The sequence below is a fragment of the Megalopta genalis genome, chromosome 3, assembly GCF_051020955.1.
Source record: "Megalopta genalis isolate 19385.01 chromosome 3, iyMegGena1_principal, whole genome shotgun sequence".
NCBI lineage: Eukaryota > Metazoa > Arthropoda > Insecta > Hymenoptera > Halictidae > Megalopta > Megalopta genalis.
The window spans coordinates 10,204,396-10,227,865 of NC_135015.1; the positions used below are offsets into that span (position 1 = coordinate 10,204,396).

At 34.0% G+C, this 23,470-nt stretch overlaps 3 protein-coding genes across 5 annotated transcripts in view; 2 read left to right on the forward strand and 1 right to left on the reverse strand.

Annotated features, from left to right (window-relative positions):
• The first annotated feature begins 1,104 nt into the window (after positions 1-1,104).
• On the forward strand, positions 1,105-5,474 carry Sas-6 (Spindle assembly abnormal 6). 2 transcript variants are annotated; one of them, XM_076519977.1, is made up of 4 exons: positions 1,105-1,491; positions 1,696-2,222; positions 2,293-3,041; positions 3,211-5,474. In XM_076519977.1, exons 1-4 carry the CDS (start codon positions 1,303-1,305, stop codon positions 3,759-3,761), a joined length of 2,016 nt encoding a protein of 671 aa, XP_076376092.1. In that variant the 5' UTR covers positions 1,105-1,302; the 3' UTR covers positions 3,762-5,474. The 2 variants fall into 2 exon arrangements, with proteins under 2 accessions (XP_076376092.1, XP_076376093.1); XM_076519978.1 differs by having other exon boundaries at positions 1,351-1,491; positions 1,718-2,222.
• On the reverse strand, positions 5,247-9,218 carry Plekhm1 (Pleckstrin homology and RUN domain containing M1). The gene is made up of 3 exons (XM_076519976.1): positions 7,133-9,218; positions 6,350-6,985; positions 5,247-6,249 (listed from the first exon to the last, which is right to left on the reverse strand). Exons 1-3 carry the CDS (start codon positions 8,654-8,656, stop codon positions 6,088-6,090), a joined length of 2,322 nt encoding a protein of 773 aa, XP_076376091.1. The 5' UTR covers positions 8,657-9,218; the 3' UTR covers positions 5,247-6,087.
• A 3,069-nt stretch (positions 9,219-12,287) lies between these two features.
• Positions 12,288-23,470, forward strand: part of LOC143259121 (serine/threonine-protein kinase PLK1) — a 43,141-nt gene continuing 31,958 nt past the window's right edge. For both annotated transcript variants that reach the window (XM_076519981.1, XM_076519982.1), the window contains exon 1: positions 12,288-13,487. In XM_076519981.1, the coding sequence (XP_076376096.1) occupies positions 12,762-13,487 (726 nt within the window). In that variant the 5' untranslated portion in view covers positions 12,288-12,761. The remainder of the gene's footprint in view (positions 13,488-23,470) is intronic.

Below are 23,470 nucleotides of genomic sequence, written 5' to 3' on the forward strand. Positions count from 1 at the left end.
AAAACTAAATGGAATTTATGAAATACATTTTTATATCGATTGGAAGTATCTCCTGAAAATGAATTTTTCGACATAATTTCAAATTTTTCTACTATCCTAAATGGGTTTATCGTAAAGTGTTATCTTCCAACTATAATTGGAGTGTTCGTAAATTCAAACATTTCTATAGTATCCACTATAAACAAATCATATTAACTCGTAATTGAAATAAGGTATATAAAATAATCGATTCATACTAATTAGATCTACTCCTATACCTTGTCCATGCTTCTGATGGTTTGTGTCCAGGCTAATTTCAAGCATCTAACGTATGTAGAGATTCGCTGTTTCGAGATTCGCTTCTAGTATACTTTATGAGTTTATAACTTGATGTCAACAAATTCATAAGGCGCATAAATTTCAACAATAGAACCATATAGCTAATCGCACAGTACACATTTAATACATTTTAAACCAATATTATACTTTATTTGAATTTTATCAATATAAATTTTAAGTTGTTGAACATGTACACAATTCTTTTTGTACACATGTCTTCCCATGTCTTCTATTTGTGTATTTTCAAATAGATAAAACTTTAATGTAAACATTTTTTTTTAATATATTTTACGTACATATTTATGGCTATGTATATTTCATTTCAATTACAATATTTGTAACGAAAATTAAAATTAATTTTAACTTCAAATCACAAGTCTTTTCTTTTATTACTACACGAATGTATTAGAGAAAAATATTGTATATACAATAATATTTAAATGAAAAGCGAATTTAATTGGAAAATAATTTTTTCAGGACTAACCTTACTGTATGTTATTACATATATGATTCGTGTAATATTTGGGCTTGTACTTATCAAGAAAACATTTCCAATTATTGGGTAGTGTTCTCGTCAAAATAATGTTTATAGTAAAAGGAAAATACTGAGCCGTACGTTACAATGTTGACTCTAACATTGATCGACGACCAGAACTAAACTGGATCAAAATCAAAATCAAAAATTCCTTGCTACTAATATGCTGATACATACACGTGCATGTAATGCATGTACATACATACATCATGCAGAAAGTGATTCAATGGGAGGGGCAGTAATAATAAAGCGTGACGCTAAGATGGCAGCACTGAAGACTAAGCGTGCATCAACTAGGGATGTAAATTACAGGATTTAAAAGTTTCGATTCCTACATATTTTTTTTAATTCATTAAAGATTGACAAATGAATCGAAAACCGAATTCCCGTTTCCGAAAATACCGGGTGATTAGAAGCTAACAGATGACTGCTAAACGTATGGGCATACGATGAATTATTTGAATAATTCAATAGTTGGTGGAGTGACTAGTGATTCTGGCCTCCAATTGAACAATGTTGAGGTATTATATACTAAAGTGCAAAGAGTTTATATTAAGCCACAGCATAAAGAAGAACGTCAACGCGAACTTCGAGTTAACGTAGAGGTTCATGCCGGTATCAGTCCTGTTTGTCGCAAGGTAACATTTCATTTAATTATGTTAACCTAAAATAATATATAAATCTACACAATTTCTGTACGTTTATATCCTATCACGATACTAATGAAAATTGTTTAGACTTATCGTATTATTATCGATTAATTTCTGATTTATAAAATGATCTCACATAGATATCTAATAGAATAGAGTACTGTAGAATAACATTCTGTGTTTACATTACAGAGTTTGTGTGTTTTGTTAGCAGATGATGACGATCCCTGCTTTCTGTACTCATTATTCATCACAGAAGAAGATTTTAAAGTATTAAAATCCCAGCAGGGATTGTTGGTGGATTTTGATAATTTTGCAACTCAATTAATATGTTTATTAGAACAGTGTCAAATGCCATCAACGAATTTATCAAAAACTCCACCAAAATTTTTATTGTTGTTAGCAGAAGAAAATGGAGAATGGATATTAAAACTAGTTGAAACGAATAATTTCAAGCATCTGTGCCATTTGAGTCTAAACATATCACCTGCAAGCGATTGTGATTTAAAAACTCATATGGCTATGAAAATTAAGCAATTAAAAGAAAATGTCCTGCAACAAAGTAGAAATACAGTCACACTTGAAGCAAGATTGTCAGACTTAACAACTAAAATAGAAACAAAAACAAAAGAATTAGAACAATTACAACACAAATATAATGCAGAAATAAGTCAAATGCAATTATCTTCAAATGAGCAAATGAGTCTAGAAAAAGATAGGTATGTAAAGCTACATAATGTCTCATTGAATACGTTTATTAGATGTATATAAAATATTGATATTTTACAGATTTGCTAAAGCACGATTGGAATGGCAATGTCAAAGTGAGAAAGAAAAGTTAGAGATGGAACGTAGAAACACTGAAATTATAAAAGAACTGCATACTGAACTTGCAGAACTACGTACACAAAATTTAACATACAAAGATAAGCTATCTCTTCTTGAAGCAACAAATGTAGAACAAATGAAATTACAACAAAGCCTTGAGAAAGAACTTAATGTGACACAAAGAGATTTAAGTTCATTGAAGAAGCAAAATTCTAAATTAGATACAGACTATCATGAAAAAGATAGAACTGTGAACACTTTGAGAACTAAAGCTGCTGTACTTGAACAAGAATTAAAAGACAAAGGGGTACTTATAAGTAAACATACAGAAATGCTAAAAACTGCAAGAGAACAGAAACAACATTTAGAAGATCTCTTGGCTGATAAAGAAGGACAATTACAACGAAAACAAAATTCTTTGCGAAACTTAAGTGATGAGTTGGTTAAAGCTAATGAAATATTGACAAAATTGCAGAATGAACTTGCTTCTACTAAATCTAAATTAAAATTAAGAACAAGTATAGCACTTGAACAAGAACGGTTATTAGATACTAAACAAAAAGAGGTTGGCCAATTTGAAAATAAAATGGAAAACTTAATTAAAGAAGCAAAAAATGCGAAAACAGAGGTAGAAAATTTAAAGGAGCAACTTAAAATTTTACAGAACCAATTAGAAGAAAAAGAAAAAATAATCAAAAACAATGACAATGGTAAGAAACTATTTTTGTTGGTTATTGTTTATATATAAAATGGTTGGTAATATATAAATATTTTAATCAGTATATGTTATTTTAAAAAATTATTTCTATTATGTGTTATTTGAAGTTTTTCCTTTAAGAAATTATATCAAATACTAATTATTGTAATGTGTGTTTACAGTAATCAGTTGGTTAAATCGGCGATTAGCAGACAATCAGTCTCCGTTACAAAATGCTAATGTAACAGCTCCAATTACTGTACCTTCTTCAGTTCAGCTCACTCTGCCGAGAACAAATAAATTAATTACAAATAAATATGAAACACGTACTCCCGCACCTACTACGATACAGTCAAATATGTTGTCTGGACTGCCAATGAGGAATCCAATTGTACAAAATCCAAATATTAATCAAACAACACGCATGTCCGCACGATCCATGGGTGTTGGTATTACTGATAATACAATGGGTATAACGACGTTTAACAAAAGTGGCCAAATATCAACTACCAGTACTCCTATGGAAAGAATTAATTCTTTAAATAAACTATCTGGAAATATCGCAGGCTCTTCTTCGACGCCAGCTGTCATAGAAAATAATAATTCGTGCTTGCCATCAAATGGTACAAAAGCAAAAAGTTCAAGTACTACATTACAGGGAGGATTAAGGAGAGCTGGTTTGTCTGATAAACCAATTTTGCCATCCGCGTATTTTCCTAAAACTTTACATTGATCAAAGATTTGAATAGATGAAATAAAAATACACAAACATCAAAGTTATGTTATTGTCATAAAAGGAAACGCTGAATGTTGAAACAGCATTCCAAATTAAATTGGCACTACATCAATCTTGATGATAAAAAACAGTACAAAATAGATACTCAACTGAAAAGTATTATTAAATGAAAGTTCAGATTTCAAGTTACATGATACTGTTGTAAATTTATATGTATATATAAGAAAATAAGTATCCATATTATTTTCTTATGTTACAGGGATTTTAAAAAATGTGTTTGCATCTACAAATATTTTCATTATGACTCTATTTAGATGTGTTGAATGAAAATGAGTGATTGAATTGTGTGTTTATGAAGAACATATCTATATAAGAGAGCAATTACCATTCACAACTTTCATTCAAGGAACGATACAGTATTCTGTATTTTTTCTGCATAATATACGTCAGTTCATAAAATATTAACATTTCTAAAACATATCAAAAAGTGGTACACATATCGCAAATTTTTTCAAAATCGCTTTTCATACCAGTGTAAATTACTAATAATTCTTTAACTGTTACATAACGTATTGTAACAGAGTGCCAATATCAATTCAATTAATATTTAAACTCTTTCCTGAATTAACTCATATATTGTTGCTCACAATGTTGTTATATTTCATAAAATCATAATTTCGTGAATAGGTACCTGGAAAAATCTTAAGTAGGCACTGAAGATTATGTAAATATTATTTTTTATAAATATTTTATAAGCATGAAAATTAAACTTAAAATGATAAACGAAAGTATTAAATAATTAGTATTAAGGAATCAATGTGCCTTATAATACAAGTTAGACTAGAAAAGTTCATTCTCTTACGATACAAATTTCATGACATTCTCTTAGAATTAATGTATAATTTTTTTATCTATTGCAACACACACAAAATATAATTCTGAACGAGTTAATATAAATATCATAAATTAATAAAAATAATATTATGTATTTATATCGTACAAGATAATTCTGTTAAAGTGTTTTATATTTTGCCAGTCTTAATATGATATACATATTGTATTTTTAGTATCTTAATTTAGAATTATTTATTAAATCAAAATCGTAGTACAAATGAAATTACTAAAAAATGAACTTTAGATGCTGTATGGTTTCCAAAAATGTGAAGGAAAATGTAAATACATTAGGAACACGTATTATTGATAAACCAAAACTATGTATTCTATAAGAATTTCTTTATGGTTTATCTTACAGTTTGTTTCACATGATTTATTTCTAGTCTATAAGGTACTTTACACATATTCATTTACTTCGGTAACACAATGATGTACTTTATTATGGAAAAACACATTTTGCATATATTGCTTACCATTTAGTAGTATATGTAGTAAAAATATACATTGTTAAGCAATTGCAAAGTATTTGTTTTAACAAAGTTTAATTGATAAACGTATAACTATCTTAACATAATGAGAGTCAGTATATACAAATTCCAATTTTTATTTACAATTTAGTACATTAAAACCAATAGGTTTAGTATATATACATGCATGATACAAGGATATCGCTTACAAAGCACGGTGATTCTTTTACATTTCAGAAATATAACAGTATTAAGCATAGTAAATACAAAATAATTTCATAAATGTTTGGCCAATATATTTTACTACCTTTTGTACATAATATTTTAATAAAATGTATATTATATAGCATTGGTACTGTCTACGGATTTAGGAATCAACTACCTTAAAAATAAGAAACAGTTTTTGTAATAAGCATAAACAATAAAGACAATAAAATAAATGTGATGTAAAGTACATAAAATATTAAATTGTAAATTGAGCCAAATATAAGAAAGATATTGAATTAGTAGATTACTAAAATATGGCCTAAAAATTTTCTTATGCACACACATATTGTTCCATAGCATATAATATCCACATTAGTCATAAATTGAGATTATATAAATTATAAAACAAATTCATAGAATGAATGATTTATTTGTCTCTTTTTAATTGTAGAATATGTTATCATTCATCACAAGAAATATTAAAAATTCTTCCTTTGATTGTAAAGCAAACCATTAGTTAGAAAATATCATTATATCATTTCGGTTTTCTTTCTTTTTGTCCATTATTCAGTATTAAATTTAATGTTACAAAACAGTGTGCAAAAGAATACATTCCAAATATACGTGGTAGTTTCTACAGAACTTAAAAGAAAACTAATTATGATGACAGTAGAAATCAATTAAATAATTAATTTTTAAAAAGCAATACTGCACACATTTTTAGATAAAAACGTGTAAATTTTTTCAAATGTTACTTATTCACTTGTATTAACTTTTAATGCACTATCCATTGATAATTCTGTACAACCCACATCTAGGAGTGGAAGGTCTATTCGTTTGCGTCTGCGTTCACATCTTGGACATGGTTTATGTGCATTTAAACATTTAATATGAAATACTGCATTACAGGCTCCACACTAAAATCACACAATGCATAATTATTTAATAAATGAATTTTTGTCTATTATTGTTAACTTTTGTATAGATGTATAATAGTAGTAATTGACTTTGACTTACTCTATATGTAGACTCCATATCAAAAGGATATATAACTTTTGGATTATTACAAATTTCGCATATGAACCCTTTTTGACTGCAAAGCCAACAATTTAAAACATGATTTCTTGCAAATTCTACAACCTTCTGTAGTTGTTGTGCAAGGGTTCCATTGGTTATATCAAGAAGGTCAGAAATAGAGTACTGATGTACATGTTCATATAAATAGTCTCTGGGTGCAACTTTCTTTTGCAGAGATTCAATAATAGGTTCACGACAAGTAAATAAATAAGCTCTTAGTAAATTCAATTGGATTCTTAATGATTGTAGTTGAGCCATATTATCCACAGCCATATAAATTCGTGGATTCAAGATTTTCAAATCTAGTAACACTGAACAATCTTGCAAATATGTTGCAGCTTTATTGCAAACAGGGTAGTGCTTCAAATCCCAATTATAAATTATTTTTGATGGAATAATGTAGTCGTTTGGAGACATACAATTAGAGCAATAATAGTGTCCCGAATATGCACAAACATGTGCTTTTGAAAATGTCATACCAATTGCATGACCACAATCGAGACAACAGTAGTTTTGTATGTCTAAACCTTTTTCTCTTGGAAGTTTACCCAATTGTTCATCAAAGTTGACTTCAATCTGAAAACAATGAAAAAATTGTATTGATCTAAAACTTGTCAAATTTATTAGACTAAAAAAAATGTAACAAGTTATACAAATTCTGCTCATTACTAAGATATTTGTTGCGCATAATAAAAATATGACTGATGTTTAGTAAAATTATACCTTATTTTCTGATTGAACTTTGTTTCCATTATCAACTGCTTCTTTTTTAAGATACTTTTTTAAAAATTCTTGAAGATCTGGTGTTGATGTACTGCCAACAATCTGATAACTTTGAACAATTGATTCATATGTAGCACCATCAGCTGGTGTACGTGGTGCATCTGCTCCAGAATCATGTGATATTATGGAAGAAGTTAAAGATGACTCACAATCTTCAAATGATGTTGACCATCCTAATTTCCTAATTAAAGAATTTCCTACTGTAGTTGCAGTAGCATCCTGAGATGTTTCATGATTTTCTAACGTATATTCAATTCCTGAATCTTCAGTATCAGGTATTGCATCAGTTTCTATAGCACTAGTATTTACACTAGTACTATTCAAAATTTGTTTTTCTTCTTCTAATTCTTGTAAATTTGGTTCTTCTTCCTCTTCTACTTTCACAGGTAAACTATTACTTGACATATTTGTTGAATGTTCCACAGCACTATTTGTTGCATGTTCTATACCATTATTTGTTGAACATTCTATACCAATATTTCTTGAACGCTCTATATCAGTATGTTTTGAATGTTCTTTGCCACTATTTTTTGAACGTTCTTTACCACTATTTTTTAAACGTTCTGTACCACTATTTTTTGAACGTTCTGTACTAATATTTTTTGAACGTTCTGTACCACTGTTTTTTGAACTTTCTGTACCACTATCTCCTGTCTTTGTGGTAGCCAATATAATTTTTAAAGCTTCATCTTCTGTGATAGAACCTATGGTATTGAGTACAGATTGTGATGAATTAAAAGATCCTAAACTGCCAATAGAACTAGCTGTTTCAACTTCATCCATATTTTCACTGTCAACTGTAGTTATTGTTTTTGCAATATCAACTGCACTTTGCACAGGACAAGATTTCATTGGCGGTGACCATATACCTGCTAGTAGAAGAGGTGTAGTTGACCAGTAATTTAGAAGGCTTCCATTACAGGCAATTTCAAAGTGTATGTGGCCAACAGTTTCAATTAATCTCTGCACTACTTCCAAAAGATCCAAATCTCTAATGAATGCATAAGGATTGTAATAAGGCTTCAGAGCTGAATTGTCCCTTCTGATTGAAACAAAGTAGCTAGCTAATAGACCTTCGTTCAATGCTAATCGTATCCAAGCTCTGCAATATCCGACTTCTGTATTGATTTGACTGAAACCTTGTATTTGATCTATGATCTGCCGATGAGAGAAAACTAACAGTGGGCCCCAAAAGCTTGGCTGAGGCATTGCATCTAAGTCTGGACCACTTAGAACCTCTGTTACACGATTTAAAAGACTGTTTTTCAAACCGTGTAAGAAAATTGCTTCCAAGACAGAACAAAGAGTCATAATTTCTTCGCAATTGCCAATTGTACCATCCTCTGCGCCTGGTGCACCTTCCAATTCCATTACACTGACGTTTAACTGCTTTTGCAGTGATTGTTTGACCAATACATTCCTCTTGTTGGTCATAGGGTTCACAGTTTTCAAAAACGAATTCATTTTTTCGAATTTGACGTGACACAGAAGATGTAGTAGTGTTATTGTAATTTATTCTTTCAAGCATCTTCGCTTTTCGAATAAACGAGAGTTACCTAAATGTCCTAAGGTAACTCAGAAGGATAATTGTCAAATGTAACTCAATGTAGCAGATATTAGATAAATTAAATCTGTACGACTCGAGCATTACGTTGATACTGACAAAGAAACAAGGAAGTACCCCAAGACAAAATATAAATCACAGCGTGATAAGAAACATGGTTGAACTTCGAACCAGTTGTAATGCATTCCAGCGTTATCTCTTCCTCTTGTTGAATGTATGTATATACGAGAAATAGGTTATTACATCTTGTAAAAACAAAACACTGTAAGCGACCTCCTTTATATCGTAAATTTCTGTTTCATAGTCTTCGCTACGAACCAAATTCAGTAGGACGCTATTTCTTTTTTTGTCGATAAATCGATGAATACGTATTTTTGATCTGACAAAACTTTAATTCAATGATACACGGAACATGATTTATCATTGTTTTCGTCACAGCCAAACGTTCACTTGCAACATTCTAATACGTATCACAACGGTAGATCGCGCTGTAATGCATATCTGTGCATCATCAGGTGTTACCTTGAAACGTTTCTCATTATTCAGAATTGTTGTCAAGCTTCTATAAGGGCAGTTATATTCGATGGCATATCATTGATGTAATTAATATGCTGCAAGGTTGCATAATATTAAACTAATTATATAAAACATAATAAAGAAATCAAAATTATGTTTTTTTACTATTTTTATACTGTGTACACCATGAATCGATCCTGTGGACGACACATAATCGATAAATTATTTACTAATGGTACTAAACTTACCCATAGTTGTATTTCTAGGCATTTTATCAATCATTCAAATTTGTTTCATTTTTTATATTATATTAATTAATACTATTATTCATACAACATACTTTTGATTAGAAAACCTCATTAATGGAAAATACTTCAACCATTCTAATTTAATTAATTTCTTTCAAATATCATTTTTCTTCTGACAATAAACGATTTAACTAAACAAGTTACTTAGTTAAATAAACAATAACAAATTTATAATGCTCGAGTATTAGATAGTTTACATACATCAATTTTTCAAATAATTATAATGAAAAAATAGAAAACCACCGCATAAAAAAATAGTCATGTATGCAATGTATAAAATATATTTTACTAATTCGTTGAGTCACATGTGTATTTAAATTTTGTGTCAATGCCAACTAACAATAAGATAATGATTACATTAATATTGTGTCACATGCCGAAAGCTCATCTTTAAACTTAGTTTATATACTAATTTATGCATTGCATATATGTAGTTGGTGCAAATTATATACTATTAAGTAGTATTAATGACATTTTAACTTTATTTTTACCACAAAAAATCTTTTAACGAACGAAATAAATTTTTTTTTATAAAACAGTCTGTAGTCTATGAGAACAGAAGTTCCTGTTATATTATTATATAAACATATCTTTATCTGAATCAAGTCTACAGGAAAAAATGCATTTCTATCTGACATATGTTTCTGCAAACGATTACAAAAACGTGCGACTCCGTAACGATAACCGCAGCGCATCTATTGTTCGTGCATAAAAGTTTGATCGTGCCCGCCATTCCTATCGGTACACCTTGCCATTGAAAGCAGCAGACTCTCGGAATTCTGATCGGGTGTCAAACGATTACGAAATGTAAAACGGTTCATGAAGCACATGACGGTCGTTGCTTTAGATTCTATAACCATGTTCTTTCTTCCTATACCGTTCCTATATTTAGATGTGCACTTAGCGCATCTCAAATGTTGAAACAGGTATATCTTGTGTGAATGACCGAATACGCATGATGAGACGATGCGTGTTCCCCGTTTGACGGCGGTAGAGTTCTGGTATAGGAGTCAAGAGGGAAAGAGAAAGTGCAACAGAAGTGTACAAGTGGAAAGGAGCAAGTAGATTGAACACGAGGACAACGAAGCAAATAGTAGAATCAGGGCCGTACGATCATTGCCAATAAACACTACCCCTCGCGTACTAAACGGTTCGTCATAAAATTCTAAACTTCGACTTTCACCATTAGATACATCACCAAACTATTTACAATTTTCTTTAATTCCTATGTCATTTTCGAAATATATAACTCGGACATTTGTTATATCTTAACTATGTTCATTATCTATTTTCACGCAAATTGATCAAACAAGAAGGATGTATTCTACCTTCAATCTCAAGTGTTCAGATTTAGTTTTGACGAAACGTGTGAGAAAATTCTGTAAAATTGTAATCTATTCGATACCTAAACGACCCACGAGAATGAATACATACATCGGTATTCCAAGTCAGATTACATCCGTTCTGTATGCAAAGGAACGATGCACCGATGCTTGAACTTCCCTTTTACACGATATCAAAAACAATGAGCTTTCTCACGTTTCGTCGGTGTATAGAACACTCTATGCTGTTTCGAATACATTGAACTATGCAACCAACACAAGAAATAATATAAAACTGCATTTCATTTTACTCTGAATTGATATATTACGCGCATTTTGTACGCTTTCATATTTTTCATTAAATACATCTAATTTTTTTTATAAATTAAAAAAACATATAGTATTTTGCAATTCGACGTAGATGCGGTGCAAATGAAATGAGTTGATTAAATGACAATTAATCATACGCTACTTTCGTAAACTATTCAAATGTTTCAAATGGTATTTCCTTGAAATTAACACTAAATCTACAATGTTGGTAAAAACTACCGATTTCGCATTGTTTCTTTTGAGAAATTCTTGAAATTATGAAAAGAATTCTTTCATAAGAAATGATTGAATAAATTTCTTAAATAAATGAAAATTGTAATACACATGGCGAAAACGATGGACAAATTCAATCTTATCATCCTTGTAAAATAGCATACTACAATCAATTTATGTAATATCCTAACTAATTATATTTAATATCTTTTTTATATTCAAATGGATCGATATTATTTTTATTTTCAAATAACGGTATTTTTCATTTTATGCATTTGCACCAAATCTGACTAGATCAGAAACAAAATCGTACAAATATCAAAAGAATTTAAGAATATTTGCATACTAAGTACACCTTATTAACATTATTAAAAGACAGAAAACATTTCCATCTGACTTACGTTCCCGATAAGTTAGTTATTGTTAGAACTGATTATCTATCTCTCAACTACTGTTAGTCTAGTTATAACTGATAGTGGTGTGTAGAATTATCGACTCGAGTATCTTTTACATTGTTATGAACATATAAACGAAAACTTAACAAAATATCATATTCGAATATTTCTATTTTCTATTATTTCTAATATAGAAATATACGAATATGATGTTCAGCTAAGTGTTTGTTTAAATATTACTGAAAATGTAAAAGTTATTTTGAGTCTATAATTATTCACACCACTGTATTCTGATATCAAACAAAATTTGCCCGGTCTGTTGGGAAGCACCCTTGTGTCGAACGCGTCGCCGGCCCTGCGCACTCAGGTGGTGGATGTGGTGGGGGGAATAGAGAACCGAGGGTGTCGGTCGTTGGGTCGGTGCGCGCGGACCAGTGGTGATTCGACTAGTGGAGCGGTAGGGTTGCGGTCGTCTTGGGCTCGTCGTTTCTAACAGAGCGCGTGCATTTAGGTGTTCGCAGCATCGCGCGCAGTTGCACGCGTTTGTCTGAACGCTTTTCCCTTGACTTGGCCGTGTTTCCGCCAGCTGTTTCGCCTTGGACGAAGCTGTTCGACGGTTGATCGCGGTCCTGTGCTGCGGCAACGTGTCATACATCGCTGTGACACTGTGTCCTCTTGGCGGTGTGCACGTGTGTCCGCGGACGTCAAATGGTAGGCGTCGTCTGTGTGCCCAAATGCCGTAATCCTTGATAACATGACATCCCGTGTAACGAGCCTCCAGAAAATCGTAGCGTGCGAGCGATCCGTGTGCGAGGAAACGGGACCGGGACTAGTCGGGTGTTGCACAGGGTGTGCGCTAAATAATTGATTTCTTGGTACGAGTGTCCCTGGGTCGCAAGATCTTCTCGCGAGGCCGACTCGATGAAGCTAGATATGCTGCCCACGAACGCGGTCGAGCTGCAGGTCGGTGGCTCGTCGCCGCCGCGGGAGTACGAAGCGACCAGCAAGAGCTTCGTCCTGGAGACAATGCTCGGCGACCTGCACATCGAGACGGCTGCCTGCCGTTTCTTGGAGACCGGGGTCGTTGCTCGATGCCACGAGCTGATGAACGAGACCGTCAAAACCATGCCCGCCGAGTCCACCGAGTGTTCCACTAAAAAAACGTTCGAATCAGCTGGCAGCGGCATACATGTCAATGCACGGCCGCGGCACAGCTTCTCGAAGAGCTCCGCGTCCCTGCAAAGCTTGGTCCGCAGGCTATCCCTCCAGGATACACCCAAGGAGAACGCCGCGAGTTACCGTAACGACGAGAAAACCTGCGTCACGACGCGTACATCCACGTTGCTTTATGCATCCTCCGCGCAACAACCGTCGTCCAGAGCAGCTAGCAACGGGCAGGACGTCTCCTCGGCGGTGAATGTCCCGAGCGTAGCCGTCGCCACCACGACCAGCAGCACGAGTAACGTTACATCCTCGGCGAGTGGCAGCCACTTCGGCAATACCGCGTCTTCGTTGATAAGGACGACAAGTGTAATCACCGCCGGACCATCAACGTCTTCCTGGAACAACTCCACGGAGCAGGAGTCGGATTACGTCGTCGACCCGGTCCAGGGAAATGCTTACCACAAAGGGCAATTCCTCGGAAAGGTGAGCACTCTATACGTGATAAACTACCGGACACCTGTCGTTCTTGTGTGTTTCCTTTCTTATGGCTTCACCGTGGAAACGGATGTTGTCGTAGAACGTGGCCGAAAGAAAAAATGGTTCCTGTCACTCGTGTGATATATTTTGACCATCTAGATGGTCGTAATTGAATCTTCTAAGGAACATGTATAACAATTTATACAAATTAGCCTAAGGACTCACTGATCAAATTTTAACTGGTACCGCAGAAATACATACAGTGTGGAGCAGAACTGAGTCAACACTTTTAAAACGGTATAACTTTTTTGAAACTGGTCTAAATGACTTCAATTTTCCTGCAAATGTTAGAAGGACTTTATAATGACTAAAATAGTTTCTTTTTAATTTTGTTATTACTTGGAATAAAACAAAATGTAAAAAGACTATTGTTTTCTCACTTTTTTATCTGAGCCTATAATGAAAATTTAAAACATGCATTTGGTACATTCTATTCCAGTTATTTATTTTTTAGTTTTTCTATTCCATTCTATTCCAAGTAATAACTCAATTAACAAAAAGGTATTATAGTCATTGTAAATAGTATTTTAGTCTTTCTAACATTTACAGAAAAATTCTAGTCATTTCAATCAGTTTTAAAAAAGTTGTAAATACCGTTTTAAAAGTGTTGACTCAGTTTTGTTCTCAACTGTATGTATGCATATTGGTGCCCCTAGGAAATTACTTAGTAGCATTTCTTAGATTGTTTTGAGAAGTCAATAGTTTAATTCACAAGATGGCGTATAGAAGAAATTTGTCTAGAAAAGTTCGTTTTTATGACATTATTATCTAAACTTGTATTAAAAACTTAAATGAGCTATTTTACGGATTTATATCAGTTAATATAAGCAATGAAAATTTCATTGAAATCGATTGATACAGAAGCAAGCGTGCAGGATCGGCAGATGTAAGAATCTTTAGATTTACTGCGGTTGTATTTTATAATCATAGATTTATCGAAGTCACACAGGCTATAATTAGATTTTATGCATTTATGGCAAAAATGAGTAGCTGAGATATAAAATTTTGAAGTCCTAGAATAATTTAATAATATTATTAAGCTATTTCCAAGTTATCAAAATTATTAAAAGTAACAAATCCTTTCTATGTAACTTCTGTTTCCTGTACTCGTCTTGGTAAATTTTTATTTTGCATAAAAATCGGCAGTCTAGTCATAGCTAAAGATCTATCAAAATCACAAAAAATTGCAATTCGCACCGTATTTCAAAATTAAATGCATGCTTGTTATTTTTACAAGGTAATTGAAAGTTAGTGTTTCGTAGTTACGTGGTGTTAAGAACATTCTAATAAATTGCACGCTCCATAAATTCAAGAGCAGTTAGAATACCAATGTAAGCTATATCTTAGAAAAATATTGCGCTGTATACCGAAGCAAAATGTTCAGTTATTGTCTACGCTTCTTACATTTATAACGAGCTTTTACGTGGTCGGATTATTATCTAAATGTAATTACGTTCTCTTATAATCCTGAAATATTACGCCATCCGATTATTCTCTCGGGAAATTAAAAACGTGTTACTTAATGCGAGGATGATACAGTTGCACGAATGATAGTCACAGAGGATTATATGTATCCATTAGGCGTTGAATAAAAAAATACGACACAAATATCAAAGCAGATTTTACGCATCGGTTAGAGTTAGTCGTATGATAATTTTTTAGAATACTTTGGTAATCGAAAATCGTACAATATTTCACGTTCATCAGACTTCGGTTTTCGACGATCTTTCGCAAGGTTTAATTCGTTCTTGTTCATTTTCTCATTAACATCGTAGACTGCAATAGTTACAAAACACATTAGAAAGATATGTTACGAAAATGGAATGGCATAAATTAACCTGTAAGGAATTCTTCACTCTGGAAACTCTACAAAGTTTCATTATAATTTTAAATCTGCATAGACTCCGAGAAATTAGAAGGTCTGCCCACTTGAGCTCTAAAATATGCATCCAGTCTCTGTGAAAATGCGATCGGATAATTCAGCATAGTAGGTCATAGTGTTGCTATGTTGACAAGGATTCAAGGACAAGTAATTGTGCTTTTGAAAGGAGAAGTGCTCCTTTTTCACGCAAAATTATCAGTCTCTTAATCGTACGCCAATCACTGCAGGTACTCGTTTCTGTGGTAACAAAGTCCATCTGGTGCTCCTTTCTAAGACAATACGGTTTTTGTTCGAATGGAAACTGCATTCAACGCTGAGCATAACTGTCTGCAATGTTGCACGTTCTGAGCGAGACTCGAAAACGATGATTTTTCAATTCATACATTCATCATTTCCATAAAAGATAATCGAAAACTGAAACTTGTTCAACGCTCTATATTCATACAAATTTCCTCTTTTTTGATCATTTTTGTTCTGTACTTAGAATAGCTGAACCTTCGGTCAATTATGAACTACAGAGTACCGCGCCTCGTATATGAGTAATTTTGTAAACAAGGTGACACAGTATACTAGAAAATAGCAAGAAAATTGTTGGTAATGATTTCATGCACAAAAATATGACTCGTGCTGTGACATTTGCTTTTGGATACAGTAACACCCGACAGTCCAAGACGTTGTTTACGTCATGCTTATCTGTTCTAATTACTTTGAAAGTTATGTCTAATTTACGACGTCATTACTTCCTGTAGCACAAATTGCATGGAAGATCAATTACGGTTAACGTTTGCACCTGCGCCGTCTATTCGAAATATACATTTTTAATTATTTTCGTCTAGGTCCAATTCGCCAGCTAGAATACCTCCAAGGCAATCGTTAATTATTCTCGTCTTGTTTAAATCTTCGCCAAACTAGAATACCTCGAAGCCATTAATTATCTTCGTCCAGTTTAAATTTTCGTTATAATACTCCGAAGGCAATGAAATATTGATTTCATGGTAGAATGATTTATTGGACAGTGTAATTATGAATTACATTAATACATTGAAATTTAGTGTACCGAACGACGCAAAAATACTTCATAAAATTTGATTTGATATTTACGAGCGGTTAACATTCACGTAATTGCGTTCCCTTCGAAAGGACGAAGTACGTAGTGGGATGTGAATCACCGGCGATTCGTTTTCACATACCGAGAATTCTAATGTGAAACGTTCGGAGAAGTTCTGTCACCATAGCGGAACCTATTTCCAAGAAAAGCTATGGCCAACGATGCAGTAACGAAGTACCGTGAGAAAGAAAGAAGTCGGCACCGTTTAAATTAGCAATGGACTCCGGTGCAACTGCCGAGAAAGTTCAATTTATGCAACTTCGAAGGTCTGCAAACTTAGTCGGGAATCAAATTCACCGATTTATAACTTGTTAGGGCATTTGTAACAACTGATAGTAAAGTCGTATCCATCTTTCTCAGCGAGAGAAGTCGACCAGAAGAGAGCGAAAACCGAAACCTAATTATTAGACTCTGCAGATGTTATGCATTAATGGGAAAATTGAGTAGTTAGTAAATTAGGTGAAAGAATTAAAAGATGTCAATGTATCATTTTGAGTTGATTAAAATTATCGCTGAAAGAAAGAACTCGCTTTTTAGTGTCAGTATCGTGCAATTGATGCAGACTTCGATGTACTTAAAGCATACATCAATAATGCGATAAAGTTATAATTTATTTGTACAATTTTCAAGGCCAAAGCTTAATTGTTCAATCGCAAGGTTCCATGCTCTCATTTTAATAATCTGCAATACATTTATCGTATCAAAGTAGAAGTCTTCGTTTATATTTTTCAGCGATTTGTGCCATTTGATTTACATTATAATTTAAACAAGTTTCCAAACAAAGTGGAGCGCTTCCAATGATGAATAAATTATGTTTTGGATAAAGTAACAATGAGAATAAGAATTTGAAAGGAATTTGAACGAGCGTTAGAATGTTGGAACGACATTTAACGTTAGGACGCATTGTCTGTTGAAATTTATGAGGCATAATTAAAGAGTGTGTCCTCCGCTGTCTGCTCAGAGAATGTTGACGTGAAAGCAATATAGAGCTGTTACAGAGCAAGAAACCGTCTTAATAAATGTGCGGTTAAGTGCGCGTTGACATAGAATTGTCACGTTCAGTTAGCACGCAGAACAAGCGTGTACGAAGTGCTTTGTAGGAATTAGTCTTGTTAAAATATTTGTTCGTGACGACAGATGCCAAACGAATCTGAAACCATGGGTTCAAGGCAGAAAACAATCAGTGATGTGTTTTACATTGTAATCAGATTGCGTGTATCATGCATATTGTAGTACTTAAGGTTTTTTTAAAATTCAAAGATATAATCAATAAAATTGTTCGGTAGAACTGTAATTTGAAATACATATTAATTGAAACGTTATGCTGCAAATGGATCTTGAGAAGTGTCCTTCGATAGCAGGAGAAAAGGTTACGCTCTTTGCATTATTTATTTTCAAAGCAATATGTGACTACGGAAATTTTAAAATGTCACTTGATGCATACTTTATTTTTCACAAAAGTTTTGCGACCCGAACGTGGATCAATGATTATTTAAGATCACTGTACTTCGTTAACGTGCGAGAGATTATACATAGAAAAAGGTCTGATGTTTAGGATCTCCTATCTATTATTAGTATAAAAGGTTGAGAATCCATCGCCCCTGTTACATGATAAATGTAAATGTTACGAAAGACTATATTTATACTTGAAATGTCAGTTGATCGATATATTGTTTATCACAAAGCATAGCATCCCACGTCTTGATAAATACCTTTTTATCTTTGTCAGCGTTTTCGTGTACCGCAACGTTCTTTCATTTATATCTTACTTCATTCATCTAGACACCCTTTTTATTTCATTTATCAAAGTTCAAACTTTTCAATTTATTTAACACGTTTCTATAAATTACAAAACAATACATATGCTATCATGACGCGTTGCACACATTTCTCATGTAAAATGATTTTATCACAGAGTTTAATACTCTTGATTAAATGATAAGATTTATCGATATAGTGAGCTCTATCTAATTCCAGATAGATCTAAACACGACCATGACTTTCGGAAAATACGAATAAAATCTATTGTATGAAGGATACCAATTGCTGCCATAAAAGAGTAATCTCATATCATCATTAATTATCTAGCAGTATATGCAACAGAAAACATAAAATGTTTTTCTCTGTCGAGAGACTAAAAAGCTATTAATAATTTAATTCTTATGATCATAGTCTGCCTACGAAGAAACCGATAAGGAACTGGAACCGTGAATTCGCATGAACATCAACGATCTAGTTGTAAATAAACAAGAAGATGGTTAAACAGAACGCTTTGTTCGAACGTTTGCTCCGAAACGATTTATCAAAATACACATGGTTCTGCAAACAGACAAATCAGTGCTTCGTGTACTGTACCAATAAATACCTATTCGCACTCTTCATTCATTCATACTTAACTCCGGATCGCATATTTGCTCTTTGATCGATCAATATTAACATTACATAAAACTATTAGGTGGATTGAAAATTCCCATTCCGGATTCCTTATCTTGTAAATGCTAGGAAGTTTGTAATCTTCAAACAAAATTGATCCGCATCAGTTGCAACAAAGAACATTAAAACAGAAAGCAATTTTTTGTCTCAATAACTTTCATTGATTGTAATAACGTAACGTGCTCTATTATTTTGTGTTTTCGAGAAAATCGACTTAAATATTTTTTAACATTCCGTGTAGTGTGCATAGTTTTGCAACAATTAATATTTGGAAACACAACCTCGGACGGAGGCAATTGCAGTAGAAGGATAGACGACAACTAAATCTTTTACGAAGATGGATAAAAAAATGTTGCACCAAAAAAAATTTTGTCTTATTTCTTCACGTAGAATCACTACGAATTCCGGACCATCCTGTATTTGACAACCTTTCTGCACAGTCGTATACATGTTAAGCTGTGATAAACGATAAGAGCGAAGTGTTGAAATGCATTCTATTGTTTTCGCACATATTTTCATACGTATTCTGCAATACACGGTACGTTCGACTTAATATTTCCTATCCAGAATCAATCATTCTTGATTAAACGACCGAAATTGGGCTGTTAACTTCGTTATAAACAATGAAACCTTTATCGCAGCTTTTACTGCTGCACTGATCGATATGTACCATTTATAGCAGTTCAAACACGAACATAACTTAAGACGATTAGCTGCAATTCGAAACAGTCGAAAGATTAAAAGCGACAGATGCAGAAATATCTCTCTAGTCTTAGACTACGGATTTTATGCATTTATGATAAAAATGAGTTGAGTAAATTCTCTCCAATTATCTCTCAGCTTCACTCAACTCTCCAATTATCTCTCAGCTTGTAAACAAAAATGGTCAATTTGGAAAGAGGAGATACGATTATTCGAGCCTTCCGACTCGTTTTTACAGTTGTTGATAACCGGCAAATATAAAAACTAAAACTGTAATCGTATCTCCTCTTCTCAAATTATTCATTTTTTTTTTACAAGCTGAGGGGCAATTGGAAAGACTTTACTGTAGATCAAATTCAAAACAATTTGAAACAATTTTAAACAATTTGAAGCTGCTATGTCGTGTTCGACTCGTTAAAATTATTAAGGAAGAAAATAAATGTTCGTTAAGCATCTGCATCATGCACTCAATTCAGACAATTTTTATTTTGCACGAAGATTCGCCAGTCTACTCACGATTTGATTGTGGAACGTTACGCAAATTCCCATTTTCCTTCTCATAAAAATGGAATACAAACGCTATATTCGTACGTTTCCATGCATATTAGAAATCTGTAGACGCCACGAATGCATATAAATTCACAGGACATGTATAACAGAGTCAACGCAGAAAATACTTGACGTCATTCTATCTCCGACATCGTCGCGAAGGATGCGCCGCAGCAATTCGCCACAAATCCCGCGTTTCATGAGACACCTGCCGGGGTCCTGTTCGCAAAAACACCTCGCAATCGCGTTATCCTTGCACCACGAGAGAGGAAGAGAAAAAAAAAGCTTTTCGTTCAAGGGTATTGATTTTCACGGCTTTAGTCGTTCAGCCCGGTCTGGGTCGGTTCATTACGTAAGGGAATGTTTCGCGCGATCACAGGGATAGATTAATTCGGCATCATTTGGCGTCATTCGGGGTCATTCGGCGTCATTTGGCGAGCGTGTCGGAGAGATTCCAAAAATGTCGGGGAAGCATTGGCGCGGTATCGATTTGCTCGCGAGGAAGTATCCTCTGTCTCCGGCAGGCCCCGGGATTCAATCTGTTGGTAGCAAGATGCGATTTTGCGGGGTTTCTCCTCGGCAGGAAGGAGGAAGGTGCGAGCGAGAGAAAGAGAGAGAGAAAAAGGGAGGAAGGGAGACCAGTAATTTCAGAGGATGCGCTCAAAGTGTATCCTCCGTTCGAGAAAACCGGTCGTCGTTTCATCATACCGATTATCCGAGGCAGGTAGCTCGGGCGTGTTGCTACTCTTCTTCGTCTGTGCTCTGTCCTGTCGCATGCACACCGCGTTAGGCGATCCACAGACACACCCGAAGACGACGCCTCGTTGCTCGCGCTCGCGGTCGAGGTTTACGCCGAGGTCGCGGTAAGAGCTTGCAATCTGGAATGATGAAGAGGAACATACCCAACGGACTTTCCTGCTGGCGCTTCCCTAGGCAGTGTCTTCTGTTTTCGCAGTCTCTCTCTCTCTCTCTCTCTCTCTCTCTCTCTCTCTCTCTCTCTCTCTCTCTGCTTTATTGTCGCCTGAACCCCTAAATCCTCAATATTTTTCGAATGTTGATCAAAAGTGCATATATTCAACTTAATTTCTCTCAATTACACAGTATTCGACCAAAATAATGAGCATGATTTTTGAACAAATATCATACAAGCATGTAGGAGAGTAAACGATACACCTAATTCTGTTTTTACATGTTCCAAAAAAAACCGTGAAAAACAGAATTCTGCGTATTCACAAAAAATCCGTGTCTACAAGCATTTTCAGCATCCGTAGCATTTTCAGGAGAATGCTGATTAGGGTGATCTGTCCAATAAATGATATACGAAAAGGTAACGTTTATTATACCTTTCTCACATTGAAAACACAGTAGTTTTATCACACACCTACAGACGTCTTGCAGATGCCATTTTGTTTTAATTTATAATTTTTATTTAGCAGTTGCCTTATCGACGTTTCATACGTTCAAGGTGAGTATTGCTACTTGAAATCTATGATTTGTATTCTAAGATGCGTTCAATGAATCTATGATAAAGTTTGTACAATAGCATCCCCTATTTTTTATAATGCAGCACTGTGGTGCACATCAAGACGAATTCAACGACCTCAGACACTGTGACCTTCAATATCTGTAAAAAAATAACTTTGAGAGAAAAAAACTAATAAAACCTAAAAAAATCATAATATTCTTAGTTTTGAACTAAACAAAGTTGTCCTGACCCATATTTTATATCAATGTGCAGAATAAAATGAATACCCTATATATTGTGGATCAAGAATTTATTTAAATCCATCAATTATTTCACCTGTAGAGTTTATTTTTATGTTCACTTTAAGAGGATTAATGTGTTATTATCTAACTCTTCTATCGACATCATACTTCATAACACATATTATGTAATTGGATATTTTCATTATGTTTCATCCGTAGGTGTAGTACCTGCAATTATTGCAAGATCAATTAATTGATTCCCAATTTGTCAATGAAAAGTTCATTCACTGGACAGATCATCCTATTATTTTCTAGAAAGTCTACTCACAGTTTCGACAGTCGTTTCGATTTATGTACTTGTTACCTGCAGAGCATTTCGAAACATTTCTTCGAGCAGCGAACACTGTGACAGTAATTACCTGCACGAATCAAGATGAAATACCCCGTAGAAAGTGGTGACACCGAAGTATCGATTACCATTAGTAACGAAGCATCTTCGGCATGTACCCGCTGAAATCGAGCAAGCCTCTCCGCTGATTATGCTTGCGCTGCTCGGATAGTCATTTTTCATCGAATCTCATCTCCTCGATAGGCACTTCCGTGTTCCCTTTTCTCCAGGCGAAGTGACGCGACGCGCAGAAACCGTAAAAGAAGCCGTGCCCGCCCCCGCGCGCGCGTCATTATCGCGATTATTCCTAACTTGTTACGGGCGCTCGCGATCCGGAATCCAGAAAAGACCCCGGGCCCCTGCTCGCCGAGGTTTTATTGCGTTAATTAGACGAGCTCGCGTCTTAATTGATAACGGACTTAAGCTGGATATGTGCATGGATTTTGTTGATGACCGGCGCTAATTTATCGTTTCCGCGCGACTTTACGAGCCGATACACGCCCGAAAACAGAACACGGACCTCCGGTCATGTCCTTCTTTGGCAAAATCACGGAGATATGTACCTTGATTAGCCGTAACTGGACTTCTGATTTATTTGACAGACAATTTTCAGCTGCTTCTTGAACGGTATTTAGCCAATTATCCTCGGCGGATTATTAATCGACGACGAGCGATCTTAGCTCGACACAATCGACGATACTTGGGTTTCTTCGTCAACTATTTTTAAATATATGTACTTTTGGAGGTATTTCTTTGGTCTCTTTTGAGCCTTTCTCTTAATCGTGGTGTAACAACGTTGTGTAATTGAATGACAATTTTAAACTCTAGGTCAAAATATTTAAATCATTTATGTGCTCAGTATCAAGAACACTATTGCTGTTTTATCATTCGGGTAAACAAAGAAAATGTATATATATATATATATAATCGGATATATAATCATATTTTGTCACATTCGAATATATATCAGTCTTTTATTTCCAAATATATTTATATTATATTATATTTATATTATTATATATTTCCAAATATATTCCAAATATATATTTATTTCTAAATATAAAGCCTGCACAAATATTTGCAGTTTTTGAATCAGGTAGAAATCTACCCTACGAAGCATAGTGTAGGTTTCAAAAATGATTTGAATATCAAGTTTTTAA